The following is a 21,723-nucleotide window of genomic DNA, read 5'->3' as shown; positions in this document are numbered from 1 at the left end:
ATTCTTTTCACTGACTAAAACATTCTGTCGAGGAACAAAAGGCATTAGCTTAATATCTTTATCTAGTTGACAAAAAGCAAATTAGTTCAGAGTCTTTGATGTCATTGTGGTTTACGCCAAGGAAAATCCTTCCTGTTGACATCCCATTTTGTCATCACTTTGTGAGCAGTCAGGACATAGGGGCTTTAGCAGGGCTCTGCTGAGTGGCACGGGGACAGTCACTGCATCTGCTTGTCCCTGTATTTCCTTCTGTCTGTCTGGACTGGGGCTTTTGCAGAGAAATCTTTATAATTCTGTGCTTGTACCAGGCTGGTCTGTCCCCTGGGCCGGGGACCACCATTTGTCTCTGTGTTTATTTTTATAACACAAAAGGAAAGGAAAGGAAAGGGTTCCCCCCTCTGCTCTTGCAGCACCAGCAGTAAGTGCTTGATTTCTCTTGGTACCACTTTATGTCATTATAGCCCAAAATCACTTTTAAAGCCATTGATGAGCACAAGGGCTTTTGGGGCTCCAGGCGACTAAATGAGATCAGCTATCCATGCATGTCTCCATGTGCCTTAAGGAAAGTCCTCCTTTTCTCACATGTTTTTCCTACAGCCATTGAAAATTAGAAGCTCAAATTTCACAATATTTCCTCGGGGAATTACTTCATTACAAAGAGACCTCAGTTTTCACTGAAACTCTTAACAGTGGACTGCATATGCACAGAGAAAGGGAGTTTCACACTGCGGTGATGTTCTTTTTTTCCCCCTTTCTCCTCAGAAGAGGTGAATTATGTTAGGAGTTTTTAAACCAGTGAAGCAGTCAGTCCTGCCTCCAGGACTGAGTTTCCTTCAGCTCTGGCACTGGGACAGGGTTTGTGCAGCCCCTCCAGCACCTCATTTGGCCGAAAAAAATCAGAGGCTGCTCATTGTCTCCTCTGAGGAAGGTTCCCCTAAAGCTGCCCATTTTATTTTGTACACAAGCAGGTCAGCTTTGTCTTTTTTGCTGAATGGAAAGGTTGTCATGGAAAGGATTCTGGCTGAGATTTATCAAATCTGGGATTTATCAGATCAAAGCTAAACCTCTGGTCTGCCAGGGTGTGTGTCCCAGGTTTCCTTCTCTTCGGTGTCCCTCTGGAAATGGCCACAGTGGCACTTCTTTTCCTCTCTGTGAGAATAGAGATCTCTTGAGGGTGAAAAGGGCTGTGAAGTGCTGCTGTGTGCAGGAGCCTGGGTTAGAATGGAGCACAAATACACTTTTAGAAGATGGACATTTCACAGTGGTCACCTGGCATCCTCTCCAGCTTCCCTGTGTATCCTGAAAGGAGCAGGACACCACAGCCTTTGGACTGCTGTGGGTCCCACACACAGGGCTTCAAACACAGGTCAGGGCCACGTGAGATTCACCCCAGCTACACTTGCCTTATCTATGGAACTAATATTTATTAGCAGATTTAAGAGGTTCATTTTAAAAGAAAAAAGATAGAAAGAATTAAAAAGGTGCTTACAATAAACATTCAAGGAAAGTCCTCAAATTGTACTCCATCATATCTAACCCTCCTTCAGAGAGCATGCCTACGTTTCCTTTCCAAACTCTCAGCAGTGAGTTTTTTCTCCTTACACTGTCTAAAAGGCACCAGTGCAGCTCCACACGATGCAGATGGAATGATTGTGAATTGTGTGCCTATCAATAGACTCCTGATTAGCAATTTTTCTTCCCTTTATGCCTGCAGTGATTAAGCAATATCCAGCTGTTTCGTTCATTTTTTAGAAAAACTTTTTTTTCCCCCTCTTCTGCTGGAAAATGAAGTGTCTTGGTTGGTCTGTGATATGGCCCTCTGCTGTGGCCAAGCATTGTTTCAGAGGAGCTTGTGAGCCACAGCTGTGAGCTGAATTTCTAATTCAGCTCATGCATGTGGTTACCTTTAGGATGGCAAGTGATCCCTGCAAGATCAATAACACTGTGTTTAACTCCGTGCTCAGGGGCTCTGCTGCGCTGAGGCCAAAGTATGCAGAACCTCCAAAGCTGAATTCCTGGTGGGTAAATTCTGCAATCTCTTCGATTTTGTTGCAGTTTTAATATAACAGCCAAGGCTTTCTCATTTTTTAGGTGGCTGCTGTCCTCCCAGCATATTGGCCATGGCATTTTTTGGAGTGGTTGTCTCCACGCTCCCACATACCTCCCCTGTTGGATCAGCTCAGGAAGTCAGTCGCTTTTCTGGATTTTAGGAGTAGCACAGAAGTTGTCAGCAGCCTCAAATTACGTGAAAGCTATTTTGCTGATCTGTTTAATGAGATGCTTTTCCAGTGTGAGACAGATGTTGCCTGTACACACAGGCACGGAGAGGAACCAGGATCTCTGGAAACAGAATTACTGCCTTTGGGGAATATTCCACTCAAAGCACTTAGGAATGGCCCTGGGAAGCTGTCCTGGCTCATAGAGCTGAACTGAGGTGACTGGCCAGGGATTTTCCATCTCCAGTTGGAAACATTCCTGGTATTACCTGGAATGCTTCGATACTCTGAGGTTTTGCAGTGTTTCTGAAACTCACTGAAATCAGCTGCAAAATCTTGCTAAAACTTGAAATCATTCAATAGTCAAAGCCAGTCTGTCTGAGGTACTGCTGTACTATTTTACATGGCATTTGTACAGAGGCTCCCTTAAAAAGAAATAGTCTTATTTATCTAGTGTCCCTTTAGTTTGTTTTTCCACTTATTTGCCCGGTATATCAAATCTGCTCTACATAAACTATGCGTTCTTCCTAAACAGCAACATTAAGTTACACTTTTAACACAAACCATTTGCATCCCTGTGGATTTCCCACACCAGAACAAGCAGAGAACTCTCTCTGTGCTGCAGATCCAGCTCAATGCAGGGTTAACATGTGTGACTGTGGGAACCTGGCACAGCAGTAGCAAAATGGAAAACCCCCTCTGGAACAGGTGAGGGCCCGTGCCAGGAAAAACTGGCTCCATAATGGGGGGGTGTCTGTGCTGCCATGACCCACAGCCCTCCCTGCTGCAGGACAGCGGGGCTATTCAGCCTAAATATCCCAAATAAAGTAGCCCTGCCCTGCACTAACTACCCCACAACTGAATAAGACTGCACTTAAATGTCTCCTTTCCATTTCTCTCTCCAGTTCCCAACCACACTGCCCACCCTCCCACTCTGATCTTAAGTCTCCACAGTGATGTTCACGACCTTCCAACCCCTGCTCCTGCCCTAACACACTGGAACATCTTTTTGGGCCACCTACAGAAATAATGCCAATTATTACCATGTCCCTGCACTGCCTGTAAATCCACTCCTGCAGCTCCCTGGGGAAATGCAGAGAGCTGAGCCCACAGCTCCAACTCATCTGTGCTGCGCTGGGGTGAAGCTTCCCAGACCCAGCTGCTGCTTTCAAAATGCTGTGCAAATGTGCAACTTTAGCCCCACACAATCAGTGCTGTTTTACTTTTAACAACAGCTCTTTCTCTGCTTTTTAAACAGGAGGCAGGCAAACAAGGGTCATTAAACAACCTTTTCATTACCAGCCGCTGGCTTTCTCATGCTTTGTGATGTTTACAGGGGGCAGAAGATTGGATATTCTTATCTTTTCAAGTAACCTTTTTTTTTTTTTTTTGCTGTCTTTATCTCCTTTTCCTGGAGTATTCCAGTGCATAATTCAACTAATAGTCTGGTACTGCAGTGACCTCAAAGAAAGCTGATGCTCTTCCTCTGGTTGAGTCTTTTCGTTTCTTACTGGGGATCTAAAGGGCATTTTTAGTGCTGTACCAGGAACTTGTGGCAGAGGACGAAGTGGATTCACTCAACTGCATTTCTAGCAAAGCTTGCTTCCACATCCCTCTGCCTTCTCCAGCAGTCAAGTTTTTCCCCAAACTCTCTGGTATCATGGAGAACTGCAGAATGCTCCCCATGGCCATTTTTAGACAAACTTCAGTGCCCTTGTCGTGACCCACCCAGCCACTGCCTGGCCAGGGCTTGCCAGGAAGACTCAGCAGAAATCTGTAAATGGTCTTGGTGAGAGGCTGCTGGATCCCACACTGCCCTGCAGATCCTGCAAAAGCAATAGGGGAGGTGGAGATCAAGGTGGAAATCTTTCAAGATTTGCAAGTACAAAATCTGTTTCTTCTTTGTACAGTGTTTGCCTGCTGTCTGAAGCACTGGCACAGGTGATGGTGCAGAGCAGCTGGATGGCCTTGACCCTTTTACCAGTTAGGAGGTGTTATCCCTGTCCTGTCTCTCCTTCCTAAATCCTTGATGCGATCCTTGGGTCCCTTTGGAGCACAAAATAGCAGAAAAGACTGAGGGAGAATCCTTCTTCCTCCACCAGAGGAGAACCTTCTGGTCAGGAGCATCACTCCCAGTCTCAGTAGGGCTTAAACGACCACAGAGTTACTCGGCTCCCTAAGATCTCTTGAGGAGTTAATTAAAGGGGTTTAATCTCTGCTGAGACGAAGTGAATCCGAGTCTATCCCTGGAAATTACTTTCCCTAATGGAATGACGCAAACCCCAGCTCGGGCCGGATGGGATGCCTCCAGAGGATGAGGATGCTGCCTCCGGAGCGCGCCTGCCTGGGATTCATTTTCTCTTTCTTTGCTCCATCACAGCGAAAATCCCCGATTTTCAAGGGAACCGAAGCCCGGGAGCGCGGCGGGATTTGCGGGGGAAGAGGGACCCCCGCTGGCCGCGGCTGGAACGGAGATGCAGCCCCGGGGTTTTGGCAGCAGAGTGTGCCCAGATCGACCCGGGGAAAGCACCTGGGGGGCAGGAGCTGCTGAAACAGCTCCTCGGCCCCCTGCCCGGGGAGCCCGGGCACTCGGGGGCAGCGATGCTGCGGGACCGGAGGGCAGGGGCGCATCAGGAGGGGCAGGGAGAGCCACGGCGACCTGGAGGCCCGGGCGGGGGGGCTGTACTGCCTGTGCTGCCCTGGATGAGCGGGGCAAAGCCTTCGGCACGTCTGCGGGAAGTACACAGGGCAGCCAAAAGGAGACCTTCAAGGCTCACAGAGCTTCCACGGAGGAAACCCGAGGAGCCACGACCCGCCTGGGACCCCCCCGTGGCTGGAGAAGGCGTGAGGAGTTTTCTCTGGGAACGGAAGGGAAAGCTGCTGGAATTGGGTTTAAAATGCAGTGCCAGAGGCTACTCTCTGGCCCTGGCAGCAGCTGATCCTGGACAGCCCGTGTGTCTGTGCTGACCCTCAGTGTCCCCAGCGCTGTGTCCGTGGGCAAAGTGTCCCTGTGGCCGCGCTCCGAATGCACAGGGGGCGGCCTGGGCGGGCTGAGCAGCAGGAGAGCACCTTGTGCCCGCAATTCTTGCAGGCGCAGCGAGTGCAAAGGTTCATCCAGCACTTATTTAGGAACATGGAGCTGTGTGGAGAAGAGTTTGGCTTCCTCCTTTCCACACTCTGAGCACCCCAGGTGTTGATTAGGAGCCTGCTCTCCTTCCACGGGCAGCCTAGCACATATTTAATATTCTATTCACACCCCTCTGCAGATTTATGAATCTCAGTTTCCTCCTTTGATCTGGTTTCTGAAACATTAATTAATTTCAGGCCCTTTTGCTCCCTCTTTTTTTTCCTTCAATATGCTATTTCTAATTATTCTCTATTTCCTTATGTCACTTATTTTGTTTTAAACAATTTTCCCCCAAAACAAGATATTGGTATTCCCCTCTCTAAACTGTGCATGGAATTGCAGGAGGAAGTTTCCCTCTGTCTTCCTGTTTCCTGCTGGTGGTAGCAGAGCTTGAAAGCCAAAGCAGTGGGAAGGATTTCAGATCTGAAGCTGGAATACACATGTCACTTTGTCACCTCTTGTGTGCCTTCTATTGTAGCTGTGTGCTGTTTTCTGGCTGATGCCCTCACTCCCTGTCTTCACTTCGCCACTTCACTGGCTTCCTGAAGGTTTTGGATTAGTCTGGCAGTATTACAAGCTGAAAATAATCCTATCCTAAGTAGCAAACATTATATGGCTGCAGGAAGTGCCACTGCTGTAGGATCTGCTCCATACACCATACCCCATTTTAATGGCAACAATTATTCCCTCCCCCTCTTATTAAATTGATTGGAAACAGAACTGAAAGGAGAAAGCAAGCTGGACACCACAGCTGCACGTTCTGGACACAGAAATCCCAGCTGCTGTGACTTTTCTGCCCCCTTTACAAGAAATGATCCCTTACCACAACTAATTACTCCTTTACATTAACGAGGAGGAAGCATCACCCAGACTCATGGCTGAACATGTGAGCCCTCCACCAGCACCCCAAGGCCTGCTGCAGGACCCTGGGTGTACTCCTTCATTTGCCAAGCTTAAAATGGGAACAACTTACCCAGGCCCTACGGCTGCTCTAGGATTTCATCCTTGCAAAACCCTCAGGCTCATGCCCATGTACAACACAGAGGTGCTACATGTTATGAGGCCAAAAAAAAAGCAATTTTTGAAGGCTTTCTTTCACCCTGCTTCTCTCCCAGAATAAGGCAGAGACAGAGCAAGCTTCCAAAAGGCTGGGTCAGGTTCATTCAGCAGTGCTGACACGCTGACAGTCTTCAATTAACATGCAGGGCAGGTCTGGTGAGGGAAAGGATTCAAAAAGACAAGTCCAGTGTTCAGCAGAAACACCTCAGCAACTGCTGAGGATAAAATTAAAAGGAAAGCAAGTTGCCCGAGTGGCTGGGAGCAGGAACACGAGCTGTGGCAGGGTCACATCCTTGACCTGTTCTTTGCAGAGACAATACCTCAGAAACAAAGTCCTCCCTGTGCTCTCCTGCAGCCAGTGCAAGGAGAGCAAGTCTGCTGGAGGAGACAACAAAAGCAACTGGTTGGTAAAATGAGAGTTAAAGCACCTCCCAGACCTCCATGGTACAGGGTCCCAGTGCTCTCCCACTGCTGTTCTACTGCAGGCAAGACCCAGGCGCTGTGCAAGGCTCTTCTCACAGCTCTGGCAATGCCTTGTCTTCTAAAAAACCACTTCCCAAATGCCCACCAGCCCACCTTTTAGGGACAGCCTGCCAGAAGCCAAGCACAGAACCCACCTGCCTGTACACCAGCAGTCCTAGTTCCCCTAAGGAGTTCCCCTAAGGTGGGAGTCAGGGTCTCAGCTGGGGGCCCGGGAAGCTCCTGCTCAGGCTGCACAAAACAGCAACCCACAGCACACTCCTTGTGTCTGGGCTAAAATTCAGCACCCCGAGAGAAGAGGGGCTGGTCAAAGAACTGGCCAACAGAGAGAGCTCTTCCGGTGTAACTGGAATTCCTTCTGGAATTTGCTGCTTTTTATCTTGCATTTTAAAATGCACACTGAAGGTTCCTCGTGACCAGCCCAGAAGAAGAACCAGGCATGACTAGTTATGGATGTCATAAGGAAAATGGCAACACTCCCCTTGGAAAAACACGAGCTCAGCCTTACCTGAGGGCTCTTTCCTGAGCTTCAGCACCTGGCAGGTGAGGATGCAGGAACTCCTCCCTGTCACACCTTCTGTGTAAGGCCTGATATGTGATAAATGAGCTGCAAATACCTGTAATTTTTTTTTTCCAGTATTTTATTTCTGACAGGCATTTACAACGTTCCATTCATAGAACTAAAAACATAAAAATAGACCTTCTTTCAGCTTATAAAAGAAATATATAAGAACCTTTGACATAGACATGTCATGACATTATGTACAAGAGCCACGGTACCTTCCCAGTACCAGCCTTCCAGTATTTGAGCTCTGACTGTATCCACTGGGAACAGCCCAGGGCAAAAACCGCCGCTCCTCCAGCACGCTGGGACACAACTGACAGGTGGATGATATAAAACAATGCTGTGATCATACAAAGGGTATAGAAACTCTTCTAAAGCTTTTAGGAAAAGAAATAAGGAGATAGCAAAAAAGTTGATAGAGAAAGCTTTCATAAGGTCAAGTATAGTGCACCAGAAACCAGGGAAGGGAAGGGGGCAAGGGGAAAATGCTAAGTGGGACACACAGACAAGTGATGGATATTTTGGGGGAATAGTTTTTGTTATGTTTTAAAATATAGTCAGAGTGGATTTTATAAAATATAATCCTAAAGCTATTATAAAATTTCAGGTTTTCAAAGTACCTACTAATGTGTCAAACATCAATAGATACCATCAAAACAAAACAACAAAAAAGAGAATTTCATATAATCTTCCTTTTTTTTTTCTATAGGTGAAACTGCGGTGGGAAAAGCTATATAAATCTTAAAAAAAAAAGTGCTATTTTGTGTTTCGCATTTGGAAGTCTACTTAAAAACCACGAGATTTAAGTCACATTTTACCCTGTTTTAGATGTTTAAATAAAAGATTTCAAATGTTAAAGGTTTGCTTGTGTAGAGCTTGTTCGTACTCTATTGCAGTGGAAAAGCTTTTATAAAGGAATTAAAATACACTAGTTTCACCCACAGTAGGAGAGTGGATGAGGTCAGTTTTTTGGCCATGAATTCCCTGTCCCCTACACCCAAACTCTGCCAGAGAGAGTGGACCAGATGGATCTGTGGCTCCAGAGAGGTCCCACCACGGATCAGCTTGGTCCACCACAATTCAGTCATGTCATTTTATTTATTATTCTTTTTATTATCTAACTAAACTCCAGTCTCAAACATATACAATAATCCTTTTCCTCAAGAAAGTTATACCTAAATAAGAGTTTCCAGTTCATATTTTAATATAAAACCACCGTTCCTAACCCTCTGCAAAAAGCTAGTCCTGTATCCTAGACGTGGAGCTACGCTAACGCCGTAAGACTTTTATCCCTTTGTGCCCCTGCATCTCAGGTAAAATACAAAAAAATATTTCTTCAAGTGTTAAATTTGGATCTCTTTCAAGAGAGTTTGGCATCTTTATAACAGTATGTAAAACTAGAGCTTCCAACATTGACATTAAATTAGACCAGCCACAGACCGAGAAGACTTAACACAACATAAATCCCAAACCTTTCCTCACACATTCCTAAAATACATGTATATTTCTCTTACATTTAAAGAGGGAAAAAGTAGTAAGAATACTGCAACTGTACAGGTTAAAAAGGCAGTTTGCTCATGAAGGAGATGAACCTACGACCGACGGCTTTTACGGCTATAAACAAACCCCTCTGTCCTTGTGCTCTTGTTTTAAGCTAGTTTGCTGCACGTAGGTTAAGACATCCAGAGTAATTTGTTTTCCAGTGATTATGTTTTCTCCCCGTATTTTAATTTCAGCCCCTGATTACTTCAGAATAAATAAAATAGTGTGAAAGCCCTTGGTAACGTAAGACAGGACCTTAAGCTTAACCCGTTCCCGGTTTTGAGCGTTTTACAGTTGCCTAAAGTGTGGCCGCATGGCTTCGGACCGATTCAGCTGCCGAAATGGTGTGTGCAAGTGTGCAATCTATCGGGATCAGCTCTCCGTGGGATCGGGGAAGGGAGGGAGGGAGGGGTGGACGGGGAGACCTACGCATCCAGGTGGGGCAAGGGGGGCTTAGAGCTCCGTGTTGAGTTTCCTGCCGGGGACAAAGTCTTCGCGCCTGACCCAGATGACCTCCTCGCCGTGTCCGCCCTCCACGTCGCCGTTGATGCCGGACAGGGCCGCCTGCTTCTTGAGCTGGGTCATCCTGGCAGCGTGGGCGTCCCCCCGGCAGGGCTGGCCCGCGATGGAGGCCGCCTGCAGCCGCTCCCGCAGGTCCCGCTCGGCCGCGCCGCCCCGCACGGCCTCACAGTACTCGTCGTCGTCGCTGAGGATGTCCGTCTCCTTGATGTCCTCCTGCTCCTCGTACTGAGCGAGGTCAAACTGTTCCTCGACCCAGCGGTCAGTGTCCCCCCCGTGCGTGGGCTGCTGGGGCTCTTTTTCGGGGCTGCTCGTGTAGACGGCGTCTGAGTCAATGGTAAACCTGTTTCGGGCCAGCCGCCGCCTCCTCCTCCCAAGAGACTTGCTTGGGGCTGACACTGCGCACACACAAAGATAAAACCCCACAGGCTTTTTACACACGGTACAACTCCCTCGGGAAAGTTACTCTTCCAGGGGCCCTTTATTTAGCACCGCTGGGCACAGAGCCGGCAGACTCCCACGGATGACCTGGTCACTCCCTGCGAGCGAGTCACGCTCCACTCGGCTCCTCAGTACAGGTCTCTCTCCGGTTGAAAACACGGAGTTTCTGCTACTCAGATCCACAGTTTGGGATAATGGCCCACAAGGACTGTTCCTCCTGAGCGGTGGGCAGGCAGCCAGCACCAAGTGCATCTGTTCAGCTCAGCTTCTCACACGCAGTGCCTGCTGCCAGCACACCACAGAAACCAGCAGGCTCACACCTCGGTAAGGGAAATTGCTTTGTCTGGGGTGAGAGCAACACCACGGGTTTCCAAGTGGCTGCCTCGGTGCTGAAGATGCTGCAACTGCTGTGTTATTTACGGGGAATTACGTTCCTTGTCCAGGCTCTGCTACTGCCTCCCCCCACTCCCTCACTACTGGGGGAGAAACCAAACCCCAAAACTAGAAAATCTATCAGAAGTTCCTTACTCAGCGTCTACTCTACTAGCTTTTGCAACTGGCCCAGTTAGCAAATTCACATTTCCTGTGTTGGAACATCTTCACAAGAGGCTTGTGAGACAAAGCAGGGGATGAATCCTGCAGCTCTTTAAGTACACACACGCGTAGCTCCGTGGCCAGCAGTGAACTCCCAGGCTGGAGTTTCTCCCCCTCCACCAAACAGTGCCTTAGCACTTGGCAGGATGTATTTATCCAACTCTGCCTTGGGGGTGGGGTTACCTTTTAACATCCCTGAGCCTCACAAGGTGCATTAAGTACGACAAAGCTCAGCAGTTGCAAATTTTATCTGTAGGGAGAGGTCTGGACTTTGAGGGCAGGTTTTAATCTCTCCAGAATTCATCATGCAAATGATGAAAGTGAAAGGACGTTTGGCATCTACAGCAGGTTGGCCCCACAGGCCCAGGGAAGCAGCGCTGTGGTTTTTGGCCCTCCTCTGACTCTCCCTGCTTAGGATCTGAAGTGCCTGTGAGGCAGATTCCCAGCAGCACCCCGAGTGAGAAGCCATGCTGAGGATGGTGTTGTTCTGGCCTGCCCAGTACAGAAGAGGAACAGAAAGCCTGGTTGTCTACATTGCTGGATCTAATGAGCAGAACAAAAAATAAACAACAGACCAGAACAAAACACACAGTGGTGCTGTGTGCTGTTCACTTGGAAGCAAATGTTTTCTTCCCTCCATCATCTAGTGTCATGAAAATGAAAACCTGCTTCCCCCTGGGATTTTCTCATTGCTTTTGCCTGAAGTCAACAGAAAAGGAAAATCCACAGTTTAGGACAGGCCATTACAAAAATAATAGTATCAAGTGCATGTTTCTCCAAACGTGAGAATTGGGAGCATGAGCCCTTCAGCAGTGGAGCTGAAAAGGTTAAAAGGGAGGACATCCAAATCTGTCCCTTCAAACCAAGCCACTTGCTCAGGGAAGCTGATTTTTTTTTTTTGGTGCATTTTAGTTTAAAAGTGTTAGGGTCACCTCAAAATTCTGTACATGCTTTTAAGGAACAGGTAGCAGGGCTTCTGCTTTGTCCAGCTGAAACCCAGTTGCAGATTAAAGTGCACAGCCAATCGGTACCGACAGGAACCCCATTTCTCCCTTCCATGCCAGAAGGGCTGCTCTGAAGCTGAGCCTCGAATGCAAAGCAAGGGAAATAGAGGCAATTTAAGGCTCTCAAGGAGGTGAAGCATGGAAAACCAGCAGTTTTTACATACACAGGAGAGAATGCTAATCCTAATGTACAAGTAACAGACACCACCACATGTCCTACAACGGTGCTGGGGTTACTGGGATCTTGAAAGTCTGTAGCCCTACAGTACCTGCCCTGTTCATGGCTGGCCTTGCACCTTTTAGAGCACACAATCTTTTTCCACCAAAAGGAACATATTGCTGGGATGAGGGCAAGCTTTCAGTTTTAAGAAGCTGTCTCCTGTGTTTGTCCCGCAGGATGGAGTGCACTGCCTTCAGAAAGTCCTTCCTGTGTTCTGGTGAGCTGAAAAACAGGTGAGAATGCAAAAAAGGCAGCATTATCCCCTGGGAACTGCTAAAAGCTCGCCACAAATGAGATAAATAATGAGCAGTTCTGTGATTTAAGACAGTGCAAATCGACTGGCAGGCGCTTCTTGAACCGGTGTTTTCAAAGCAAAGCTAAATCTTTTGTCACTGCAAGGGGTATCCAAGGAAACCAATACACAGTTCATTAACAAAACATTTAGCCTTTCACCCTTCCCGAGGTTCCCTTTTCCTCCAGTGCCAAGCAAGCACTTCCCTGTGTCTGACACACACTGCACTGACCTGTGGGGGCTCATTAAATCTGTCTGGCTCCTGGGAACACACACCAAGCACAAGTCCTGCAAATCCCTACTACCTCACAGTAGGGACTGGCTTGGCATCAGCTCTGCTGGATCCTGATGAACGTGTGTTCCAAGTTCTTACTTGAATTCTTAAGCCACGTCAGGGCAACCACAACAACAATAATGGATGCTTCCTTAAGGAAAGGGCAATGCCCCAGATTGGCAGATTTTGGAACCTGGTGGCATGAAAGGTACCAGCTGAACACAACACACCAGTAGGATGCAATGTTGGAGTTTAACTGGATGTGAATGGAAAATTGTAATAAGGATATTCCCATAAAGGTACACGGCTGATCAAACATATGCCTTTATTTTCAGAGATCTTACAGAATTCTGTCAGTCAGAAGGAAGGTTTTTACACCCTCTCCCCGCTTCCCCTACTGGCTGTTCCCAGACTGCCTTAAAGGAAAGACATAGGCAAGCTGGGATCCAGAGGTGCCATGGAAGATAGGGACACACACACTTACCTACAGCAAAGGTGAAATGTCCTTTCTGGTCTGCCCTCAGACTCAGATTTAACGTGGACAATCTCACACACAGAATTGGTCTCTGCATCTAAAGGGAAAAGCAAGCAGAACTTCATGTAACAGCTTCTCATGGAAGTATTTATTCCATAATCCTGAAGAAATGGTTTAAGACCACCCAGGACAACAGACAATACGCTGCAAATAATATTAACTCATGGCTGAAAGGCAGCAGTGGGCAAGTGACTAATGAAACAACAGGCTCTTAAACTGGCAGTATTTTATATGCACCCACTCAGTTCCCATAAAAATATTTTAAAACCCCAACCCAAATGAACAAACAAAACCCACCAAATAAAAAAAAGCAAACCAAACAATTAAACAAAAACCAACAAAACCCGTGAAACAAATGAGCAAAAAACAATCCAGCTATTCAGGTGTTCCATGAAGCACTGTCACATTTTGGGTGGTGTAGCCCTGGCACAGGTTGCCCAGAGAAGCTGTGGCTGCCCCACCCCTGGAAGTGTCCAAGGCCAGGTTGGACAGGGCTTGGAGCAACATGGGATAGTGGAAGGTGTCCCTGCCCATGGTAGGGGGTGGGACTGAATGGGCTTTAAGTCCCTTCCAACCCAAACCATTTCATGATTTTATGATTTTACAACTACCTTCAGTGTTCTTTCCACTTATGCATTAGAAAGTGAGAAAACTGTATAAATTTGTGAAATTTTTCATACTATAAGCTCCCCATGAAGCTGGCAACCATGAGAACAAAAACCCACCAGTTCTGGTGTCTCACAGCTGCAAACTGCCTTCTAATCTCCAGAAGAGGAATAGAGTGAACCAGAGTCAGCAATTACTTTGCCTTGTTTTTCCAGAATGCCATGGGAACATTACCTGCACTGGCCAAGGCCCGAACCTGCAGGGCTTCCAAAGGTATCATGTGGCGAAATCGGAATGGATCCCAGTCTTCATAAATTGAAGCTCTATGTGATCCGCCCTGGAAGAATTTCAAAACACCATTAGGAAACCAGACACCCTGGGACAGTCAGACACAAGAAGCTCTCCACTGAGAGCTTCCAGCTACAGACCTGCTGCCATTCTGATTTTCTCACTGCAACACCTCACTGAGATTCCTCTCTGGGAAGATCTTGCTAAAATCTAGACTGAAGCACCCCATCAGCCTTCCAAAGTCAGTCAGACCAGTGCTGCATTCTCTCCTCCAGGTGAACATACACTCAGGAACACAGTTTTGTTTTGGCCCCTCTGAAGTCATCCTGTGGCCAGCTGGCTTTACCCACGTGAGCATTTCAAATCACACCTTGGTCTATGCCACAGGTGGGAATCACAAGTTTTCTGTGGCACTATAAACTGTGTCCCCTGTTGTAGGATGGGCTTACTGTCAAGCTGAGCTTTAAACTGGAGTCCCAAACTCCAGTGGGATCCCTGAGCCATACTGCAGGCACACCTAATTCAGGTGAGTAGAGCCAGCACTTGTTTGGTGGCACAAAACACCCAGGGCACTGTGTTTCACTGAGCAAGATGACAGACATTAAATATTTGCTTCACTGACCAAAGAATCAAACACAAGAGAGATGTTCACAGTATCTTGATTCATTCTACTCCCCAGTGTAGAATGGATGTGGCAGGGACATGAATAACTAGTCCAGCAGAGAGCTGAGGATAAAGTAAAGGAATGTTTGCTGCATTCAGGATGAACAGCACATTGCTCAGCACCACCCAACACCTCACACACCAAGGATCACACATGGAAAAGAACACTCCAGCTCCACAGCTGTATGGAAAGCAGATCCCAGTCACAGCCCCACAAATGCCCACAGCATCACCTAAGCAGTCCATTCAACTTACAAGTTTCTTCTTCTGTTTGGAGCCATCCTTGTATACAAGAACCACAGCAGTTTTGAACACTAGAGGAGAAAGTCAGAGATAAAAGTCATGTTGTCACAGAATCACAAAATCACAGAATGCCTGGTTTGGAAAGGACCCCTGGAGATCACCCAGTCCAACCCCCCTGCCAAGGCAGGGTCACCTGGAGCAGGTGAACTCATCCAGGTGGGTTTGGAATGTCTCCAGGCAGGGAGACCACACACCCTCCCCTGGCAGCTGTTCCTGTGCTCTGCCACCCTCCATGGAAAGAAGTTCTTCCTCATGGTGAGGTGGAATTTGTTGTGGTTTAGTTTATGGCCACTGCTTCTCATCCTGTCACTGGCACCACTGAACAGAGTCTGGCACCATCCTCTGTCATCCCTTGGAGACATTAATATGGATTGATGAGATCCCCTCTCAGCCTTCTCTTCTCCAGACTAACCAGGCCCAGCTCTCACAGTCTCCCCTCAAGAGAGTCCATAAGGCTGGGAATGGGTCTCCTGAATGCCCCAAGCACACAGGCCTTGCAGGTCCTCAGCCCTCACCTGAGCCAGAGAAGGAGGGCTTGGAGAAACCACCAGCCCTCTTGTATATTCTTCCCCAAAAAACTCCAAACTCAACAGCTTTTACCACACAAAACCAGGTTACTTCAAACTCAGTTGAAACTTAAAGAGTTTATGTTACCAGTTAGAGGAACAACTTAAACAGCAGCAGTTCTGTACAAATATTTGGAAAACTTAATTCCCCCTGGTTAATTTCACCTCAGAGTAATAAGCAGCATCCAGCTACACGTGGTCAGTCAGCAGGAGAGGCTGCACACGGACAGGATGTGAATTAAAAAGTGAGCACCACTGGCTGCCAGAGATGTAATCCCAGTATCTTTTTGCCACACTAAATCCACATGGAGCTGGAATTTGCCTTTCAAGACTCCAGTTTTCCTTGTGATCTCTTTCTTCAGTCCTCAAGCACATCCCCTTTGTTTTCAGACTGAACTGCAGGGACACTTAATTTTGGACATTTTATGAAAACAATTTAAAGATTCTGGGAGTAATTAAGAGTTGCTGCACATTCCTAGCAGCTTTCATGAAGTGTATGACCAGGTGCTTTCCCAGTTTACAGGAAAGCAGTAAATTTTTATATGCTCTTCCACAGCAAAGCTGAAAGAGTCTTCATTTGTTATCATTTTGGTATGTTAAAAAAATAATAACAACTATAATCATCATCATCATCGTCATTGTCACTGGCTTCCTAACCAGCATCACTTTCGGAAACAAGGTAAAAAACCAGTTGTGTGAGAAGAAATTTAGGAACAAATAGAACTTAGTATATTCTGCAGTACTTGATGTAATTTTTAAAGAGAGAGGCTGAGTTGTGAAGCAGAGTTACTTGGCATCGACTGGACTATCAAACCATATCTTTCCAGAGACAAATATATTAATATTAATACAGAGCTCACTATAACCTTGGACATGAGTTTAAGAAACTCTTGCACTATGGAGCAATCTCCAAATTCCTCCCCAGTTTTAGATCACCACAGAACAGAACTGACCATTGCGCAAAGAGACCAACACTTATAATTTCCAGCCAACCTTGCAGAAGGCAATTAATGCTCAGTTACCTTCAGTAAATATCTGCTAAGGTACACATGACATCTGAAATGAAAGTGATAGGATACAAACCAAACGCTGCCAGCTCAGGTTCCTTCTTCCACTTCCCCAGTGAAGCAGGAGGATTCAGCCATATCACTGTATTATGCAGGAGCAAATCCCCCATGGAAAGGTCGGCGACCTGTCAGCACGAAAAACACAAGCACAGAGACACAGTGTTTAATGAGTTCAAGGAATCTTATGGGAATTTCCAGTTCAAGAAACTTGCTTGAAGTTTAGTCCTGAACAAACAAAAAATACCCCACAAGTAAACCTTTGGAATATTTCAGAAGATGGCCACAAGCATGTGCAAACAGACTGTGACACTTAGCAACAGATCCGTGTCGATCCTTAACTGGTCAGCAATAAATTAGGATAAGTTAAACTCACAGAACAGTTCTTGCAATTTGGTGGGAAGTTAGGGCAAAAAACCAGATGTTTTCTTTGCCTTTTCATTTCTCCTTTGTCCATCTTCCTCCCAAGAAGATGGTTTGAAAATGTAAGCACAGCCCCTAATGTACATACTCAGTCTGGGGCAAAGTTTAGAGGTCTTTCTCTTTCTTTATGGTCCCCCAGAGTGACAAACTGAGTGCTACCCCACAGTCCAGGGGTCTGGGACTTTAAGACCCCTTCTAGGGGTCTCAGACAGTCAGCCAAAACTGAGCCACACCAGATCTTCGTGTGCATCACATGAGACCTCCAGCCCACAGCCCCAGGATCTCTCTCATGCACCAAACCCCCTAAAATGCCTTCTGAAAGAGAATCAGCAGTTTCTCACACACCACACTTCGCATTTTCATCTCTTCCAAGCCATTAAAGAGCCAAGGACAGCCTTGCCTCAGCAGGTCCGTTCAAACTGGTGGGGCCAGACAACTGATGTGAAAGGAGGAGAGTCAAGACAAGGATATCAAAATAGTGAAGGGCAGGTTAGGATGAGATTTTCACCCAAGCACAACACTGAAGGTCGATTGTCCACTACTTCTTTACATTAGTCCCACTCGCTGAACCATACATGGAAAAGCAGTTCTAGAATTGAATAGGGATTTATCTGTTTGCACCAGGATTCACTTCAATGGAACAACAGGAAAGGTAAATATTGGATACAGTTTAACATGCACGCTCCAGGCACCACAATAACAGCCTCTTCCTCTCCAAGTCTGTTACCTCTTTTTTCTCCCCTGTTTGTTCTGCTATCAGCTGGTCAAACACTGCCCCATACTCCTCATGGATCTTCTGCATTTCATTAATGTGGCTGGCAACCTTGTTCATCGTTTTGATGGCCACTGGAACAGAGACAGGATGAGAAGAAAAAGAATTTTAAGCCTCTGAGAAGAAAGATTCCAGGTCAGAAATTAAGCAGGGCAAAGCACATGGGGTTAACCCCTTACCATCAAGGTGATAATGTTCTTCACTGTCCACGTCAGTGAGAGCAAAGAGCTCCTTCAGCAGGAGAGGGTATTTCAGGATCCGCTGGATGGGTTTGATGAGGTAAGACTCCAGCGTGGAGGAGTGCTGCCGTCGGGGGTTCTGGGCATCCAGGAATGCCTTGAAAGCAGTGTCTGTCTTGGCTAGAAGATTAAAATGAAGCCATTGGATAAATCAAAAAAACCATAAAGTCACTTTTCCAGCTTTAAATTCATTTATCCAGAGGCATTTTGCAAGGAACTGTAGATTTATCGGGTCCACGGATTTAGTTTATGCCCTCCAGGTTTTGAGTCATTGACACTTTGCCTTGGACATGGTATTTAGGATTTCACAACAGGCACCCACCTCCACACCAATATAGGTAGGTTTTAATTTCACTGTCCACAACAGAACAGAATATCCTGAGTTGGAAGGGATCCAAAAAGATCATCCAGTCCAACTTCTGGCCCTGCTCAGGACACCCCAACAATCCCACCCTGTCCCTGACAGCACTGTCTAAACTCTCCTTGATCTTTGTCAGCCTTGGGGAGCCTGTTCAGTGCCCAACCACCCTCTGAGGGAAGAACCTTGTCCTGATATCCAGCCTAACCCTCTATGACACAGCTCCAGCTGTTCCCTGGGCCCTGTCCCTGCTCACAGGGAGCAGAGATCGGAGCTGCCCCTCAGAGGAAGCAGCACACAGTAACAAGCACTTTTGGCCTTGCAACTATTTTAGAGCAGCTCAAATTGTTTTAATCATCTGTTTCCTTTAAGCAAAGGCTCAAATTGGGTATTTATGAAAAGTCGCTGCTCCTAAGGCCAGTCTGACAGGTGTACCTACAATATTGACAAGCCTGGTTCTTGTTACCTCATTAAACCTTAAAATGCAGCTCTGAACAACCATCAGGAGCCAGTAAGGAGGCAGAAAAGCAGTACGCTTATGCTAGGACACCAGATTTTGGGAGCACAGGCAGCCTGGATACCTGATTGCCATCATCTTGCTACCTGACTGCTACTGAATTTATAAAAATGTCATTTTCTCTGTTGCTCCCCCTACTAGAACATAAGGAAGGAAGCAAGGAGGAGGTGGTATTTTTAGACACACAAGTTATTCAGTGTAGGAACAATTCCACACAATTGCTTTTATTAGAGTCACGTCCCCTGCCAAGGCTGGGTGGTTTTTTTGCAGACAGTCACCTGATTGCAATAAAGCAACTTCAGTTTCAAACCCAAAAGCCACCTGCACCTCAGCTGAGGACACCAAATTACACCTGAAATACACTCCCAGCTTTTTAAGAGATTTATCTCTGGCATGAAATTTTATGTTCTGCTTATGCCACAATTCAAGCACAACCATTTCTCATTTATACATACAGTCAGCAAAGAAAAATAAAAGCAAAATAACCAGATCTACCTAGTCTACAGGTTTAAAATTAAGGCCCAACAAAATGATTCCAAAAGGAAGCACGGATGTGACTAGCAACAAGTCATTCATTTATATATCCCACAGAGCTGCCAAATACTCTTTGCAGCATGAGGAATAAAAGTTTACAAGTAGAAATGAAAAAGGAAAAAGTGTGCAAAAAAATACAACAAAAAAAAGCCAAACCAACCAAGAAACAAAAACCCCAAAACTTTGACTGTCAGACATCCAGATGTTCTTTGAAAAATACGAGCTCCTCCCTGATGGCATCGCTCCTACAACTGGAACCATTTGTTTATTCAATGTCTTGGCCAAAAAGGAATTGCATGAAGCACTGGTAACTCTAAGAGAGTAACAGTTTCACAGTGGCAAAACATCACTCTGAGGCAAGTTGGCCCATGAGCATTTATAATCCAGAGCACAGTTCATTTATCTCCATCTCAGCAAGCCAAGCTCTGCTAGGAATTCAGACATGGAAATTTCTCAGGCAAGCTGGATTGAAGGCCAGAGGAAGAGGAGAAGGGAGAGGGAGCATGGTGAAGTTAAAATATTTAGGTAGCTTCCACAAAACATTCTCCCAGGCTGATCCTTTCCTAGTGGCTGCCAACATTCAACCACATTGGCTGAGGATTCAGTGGGATTGCTGCTGGCAAGGGTTCATGGCACAAACAATCCCAGGAGGATCCAGGGGTCATTACAAGCACCACCACTCCTGGTTCCAAAGTACACAGTGATCCATTAGCAAAAGCCACACTGGCCTTTTAGGAAACCTTTCCCACATGACTGAAAAGTGTCAGGGGAGAATAAATTAAGCATGGAAAGAAACACTCCATGCAAGGTTAACCACCTCCTGTGATGAGCTCCTCGGGTATTGTCCCATCGAGGGTGGTCCCAGAACACCCACGGCACAGAGCTCTCTGTGAGCCTCTCGGGCCAGATGGACTTACTTCCCTCCTGAAAAAGCACCCAGGCATGTGTGTGCCCCCACTGCTGCCCCACAACATAGTTTGGGGTGCAGTGGTCACCTCTCTCCATCCACAAGGCCAAGCTGTACCAGCCCAAACCGAGGTGTGGTTGCGATGACTCTCCCTGTCTTTGTCCAGCACGTGGCTCTCACCTTTCACCAGGACTTTGGGGACTTTCGTGTGGCTGGCACAGAAGGCACTGTACAGCTTGAACCGGTCAGCGTAGTACAGGAAGGATCCACCCAAGGAAAACAACACTTTCTAGGATTTAAAATTAAAAAAAGGCATTAGTAATTAAAGCACATGAAAGTGTTTAGTTCTTTTCCCCTCATATGAAGCTTCCACTGAGCTTTGGGATGACAGGACAATGCATTTTTACAGTGTTTTCACACCAGGACATTGACCTGTTGGAGCAAGTCCAGAAGAAGCCAAGTTGGGCAGAGGGATGGAGCAGCTCTGTTGTGAGGAAGGGCTGAGAGAATGGGATTGCTCAGCCTGGAGAAGAGAAGGCTCCAGGGTGATCTAATTGTGGCCTTCCAGGACCTGAAGGGAGCTACAAGAAAGATGGAGAGAGACTATTTTCAAGGGCCTGGGGTGACAGGACAAGGGGGAATGGTTTCACACTGACAGAGAGCAGGGTTAGGTGAGATATTGGGAAGAAATTCTTCCCTGTGAGGGTGGGGAGGCCCTGGCACAGGTTGCCCAGAGAAACTGTGGCTGCCCCATCCCTGGAAGTGTCCAAGGCCAGGTTGGAGCAACCTGGGATAGTGGAAGGTGTCCCTGCCTATGTCAGTGGGTGGAACTGGATGATCTTGAAGGTCCTTTTCACCCTAAACCATTCTGTGATTCTGTGATTCATCCACCAAGAAACAGGCCCAGCCTTGGTGTGTGGATTAACATATTAATTAACAATTATAATAATAATTAACATCATTAGCCAAGTCCCAGTCTGAAGACACCACTAACTCCAGAGGGACTGGGCTCACAGCTCCAGAGCTGTGTTTAAAAGTCTTATTGAGCTCAGAAATGACCAGAGGCCACTGAGAAGGCTGGATGGATCTGACATCAATGGGTCAAGACACTAAGGAGCTGTGCAAGCAACACACCCCTCTGTACAAACACACCCAGGCCTTCACTTCCTTGGACTGAGTTTGTGTTAGGGGACAAACACAGTCCTCCTCTAAGATGTCTTATCTTTTCCTCGGTGTTTGCTCTGTTACCCACTTAGGAACCAGACAACACTTGGGGGGGGGGCTGAGACAACACATGGGCAGCTTGGGGACAGGCAGGAGGGGGAACCAAACTGCAGAACTGAAACCACGGAGCCTCAGAGCCCCATATTTCACACACTGCTTCCAGACAGTGCCCACGGGGCAGAACTGAAAGTGAGGTTGGTCCACTTTTTATGGAAAGAGGTGGGAGCAGCAGCACTCAGAGGGCAGAGTTCTCTCCATTAGGAGGCCTCTCTGGTACTCCTCTCTCAAAGCTCACAGTAATCACAGAGGCTTCCTCCAGTCAAAAAAGTGTCTCTGTGCTCTCCATGAAGTGCACATTTCCTACGAGAGCTGTGTTCTAGTTCCATGAGAG

At 46.9% G+C, this 21,723-nt stretch overlaps 1 protein-coding gene across 10 annotated transcripts in view; it reads right to left on the bottom strand.

The window, feature by feature from the left end:
* Window positions 1–7,509: 7,509 nt before the first annotated feature.
* TIAM1 (T cell lymphoma invasion and metastasis 1) overlaps window positions 7,510–21,723 on the bottom strand; it is a 164,342-nt gene continuing 150,128 nt past the window's right edge. For all 10 annotated transcript variants that reach the window (XM_027660024.1, XM_027660023.1, XM_027660031.1 and 7 more), the window contains 9 exons: window positions 20,289–20,397; window positions 17,733–17,912; window positions 17,509–17,627; window positions 16,378–16,486; window positions 14,681–14,739; window positions 13,709–13,811; window positions 12,818–12,905; window positions 11,817–11,989; window positions 7,510–9,906 (listed from right to left, as the gene is read on the bottom strand). In XM_027660024.1, the coding sequence (XP_027515825.1) occupies window positions 9,443–9,906; window positions 11,817–11,989; window positions 12,818–12,905; window positions 13,709–13,811; window positions 14,681–14,739; window positions 16,378–16,486; window positions 17,509–17,627; window positions 17,733–17,912; window positions 20,289–20,397 (1,404 nt within the window). In that variant the 3' untranslated portion in view covers window positions 7,510–9,442. The remainder of the gene's footprint in view (window positions 9,907–11,816; window positions 11,990–12,817; window positions 12,906–13,708; window positions 13,812–14,680; window positions 14,740–16,377; window positions 16,487–17,508; window positions 17,628–17,732; window positions 17,913–20,288; window positions 20,398–21,723) is intronic.

The sequence above is a fragment of the Corapipo altera genome, unplaced genomic scaffold (genome assembly GCF_003945725.1).
Source record: "Corapipo altera isolate COAL_440 unplaced genomic scaffold, ASM394572v1 74, whole genome shotgun sequence".
NCBI classification, from domain to species: Eukaryota; Metazoa; Chordata; class Aves; order Passeriformes; family Pipridae; genus Corapipo; species Corapipo altera.
The sequence above is the reverse complement of the archived record's forward strand: the minus strand, read 5'-3'. Positions and strand labels throughout refer to the sequence as shown.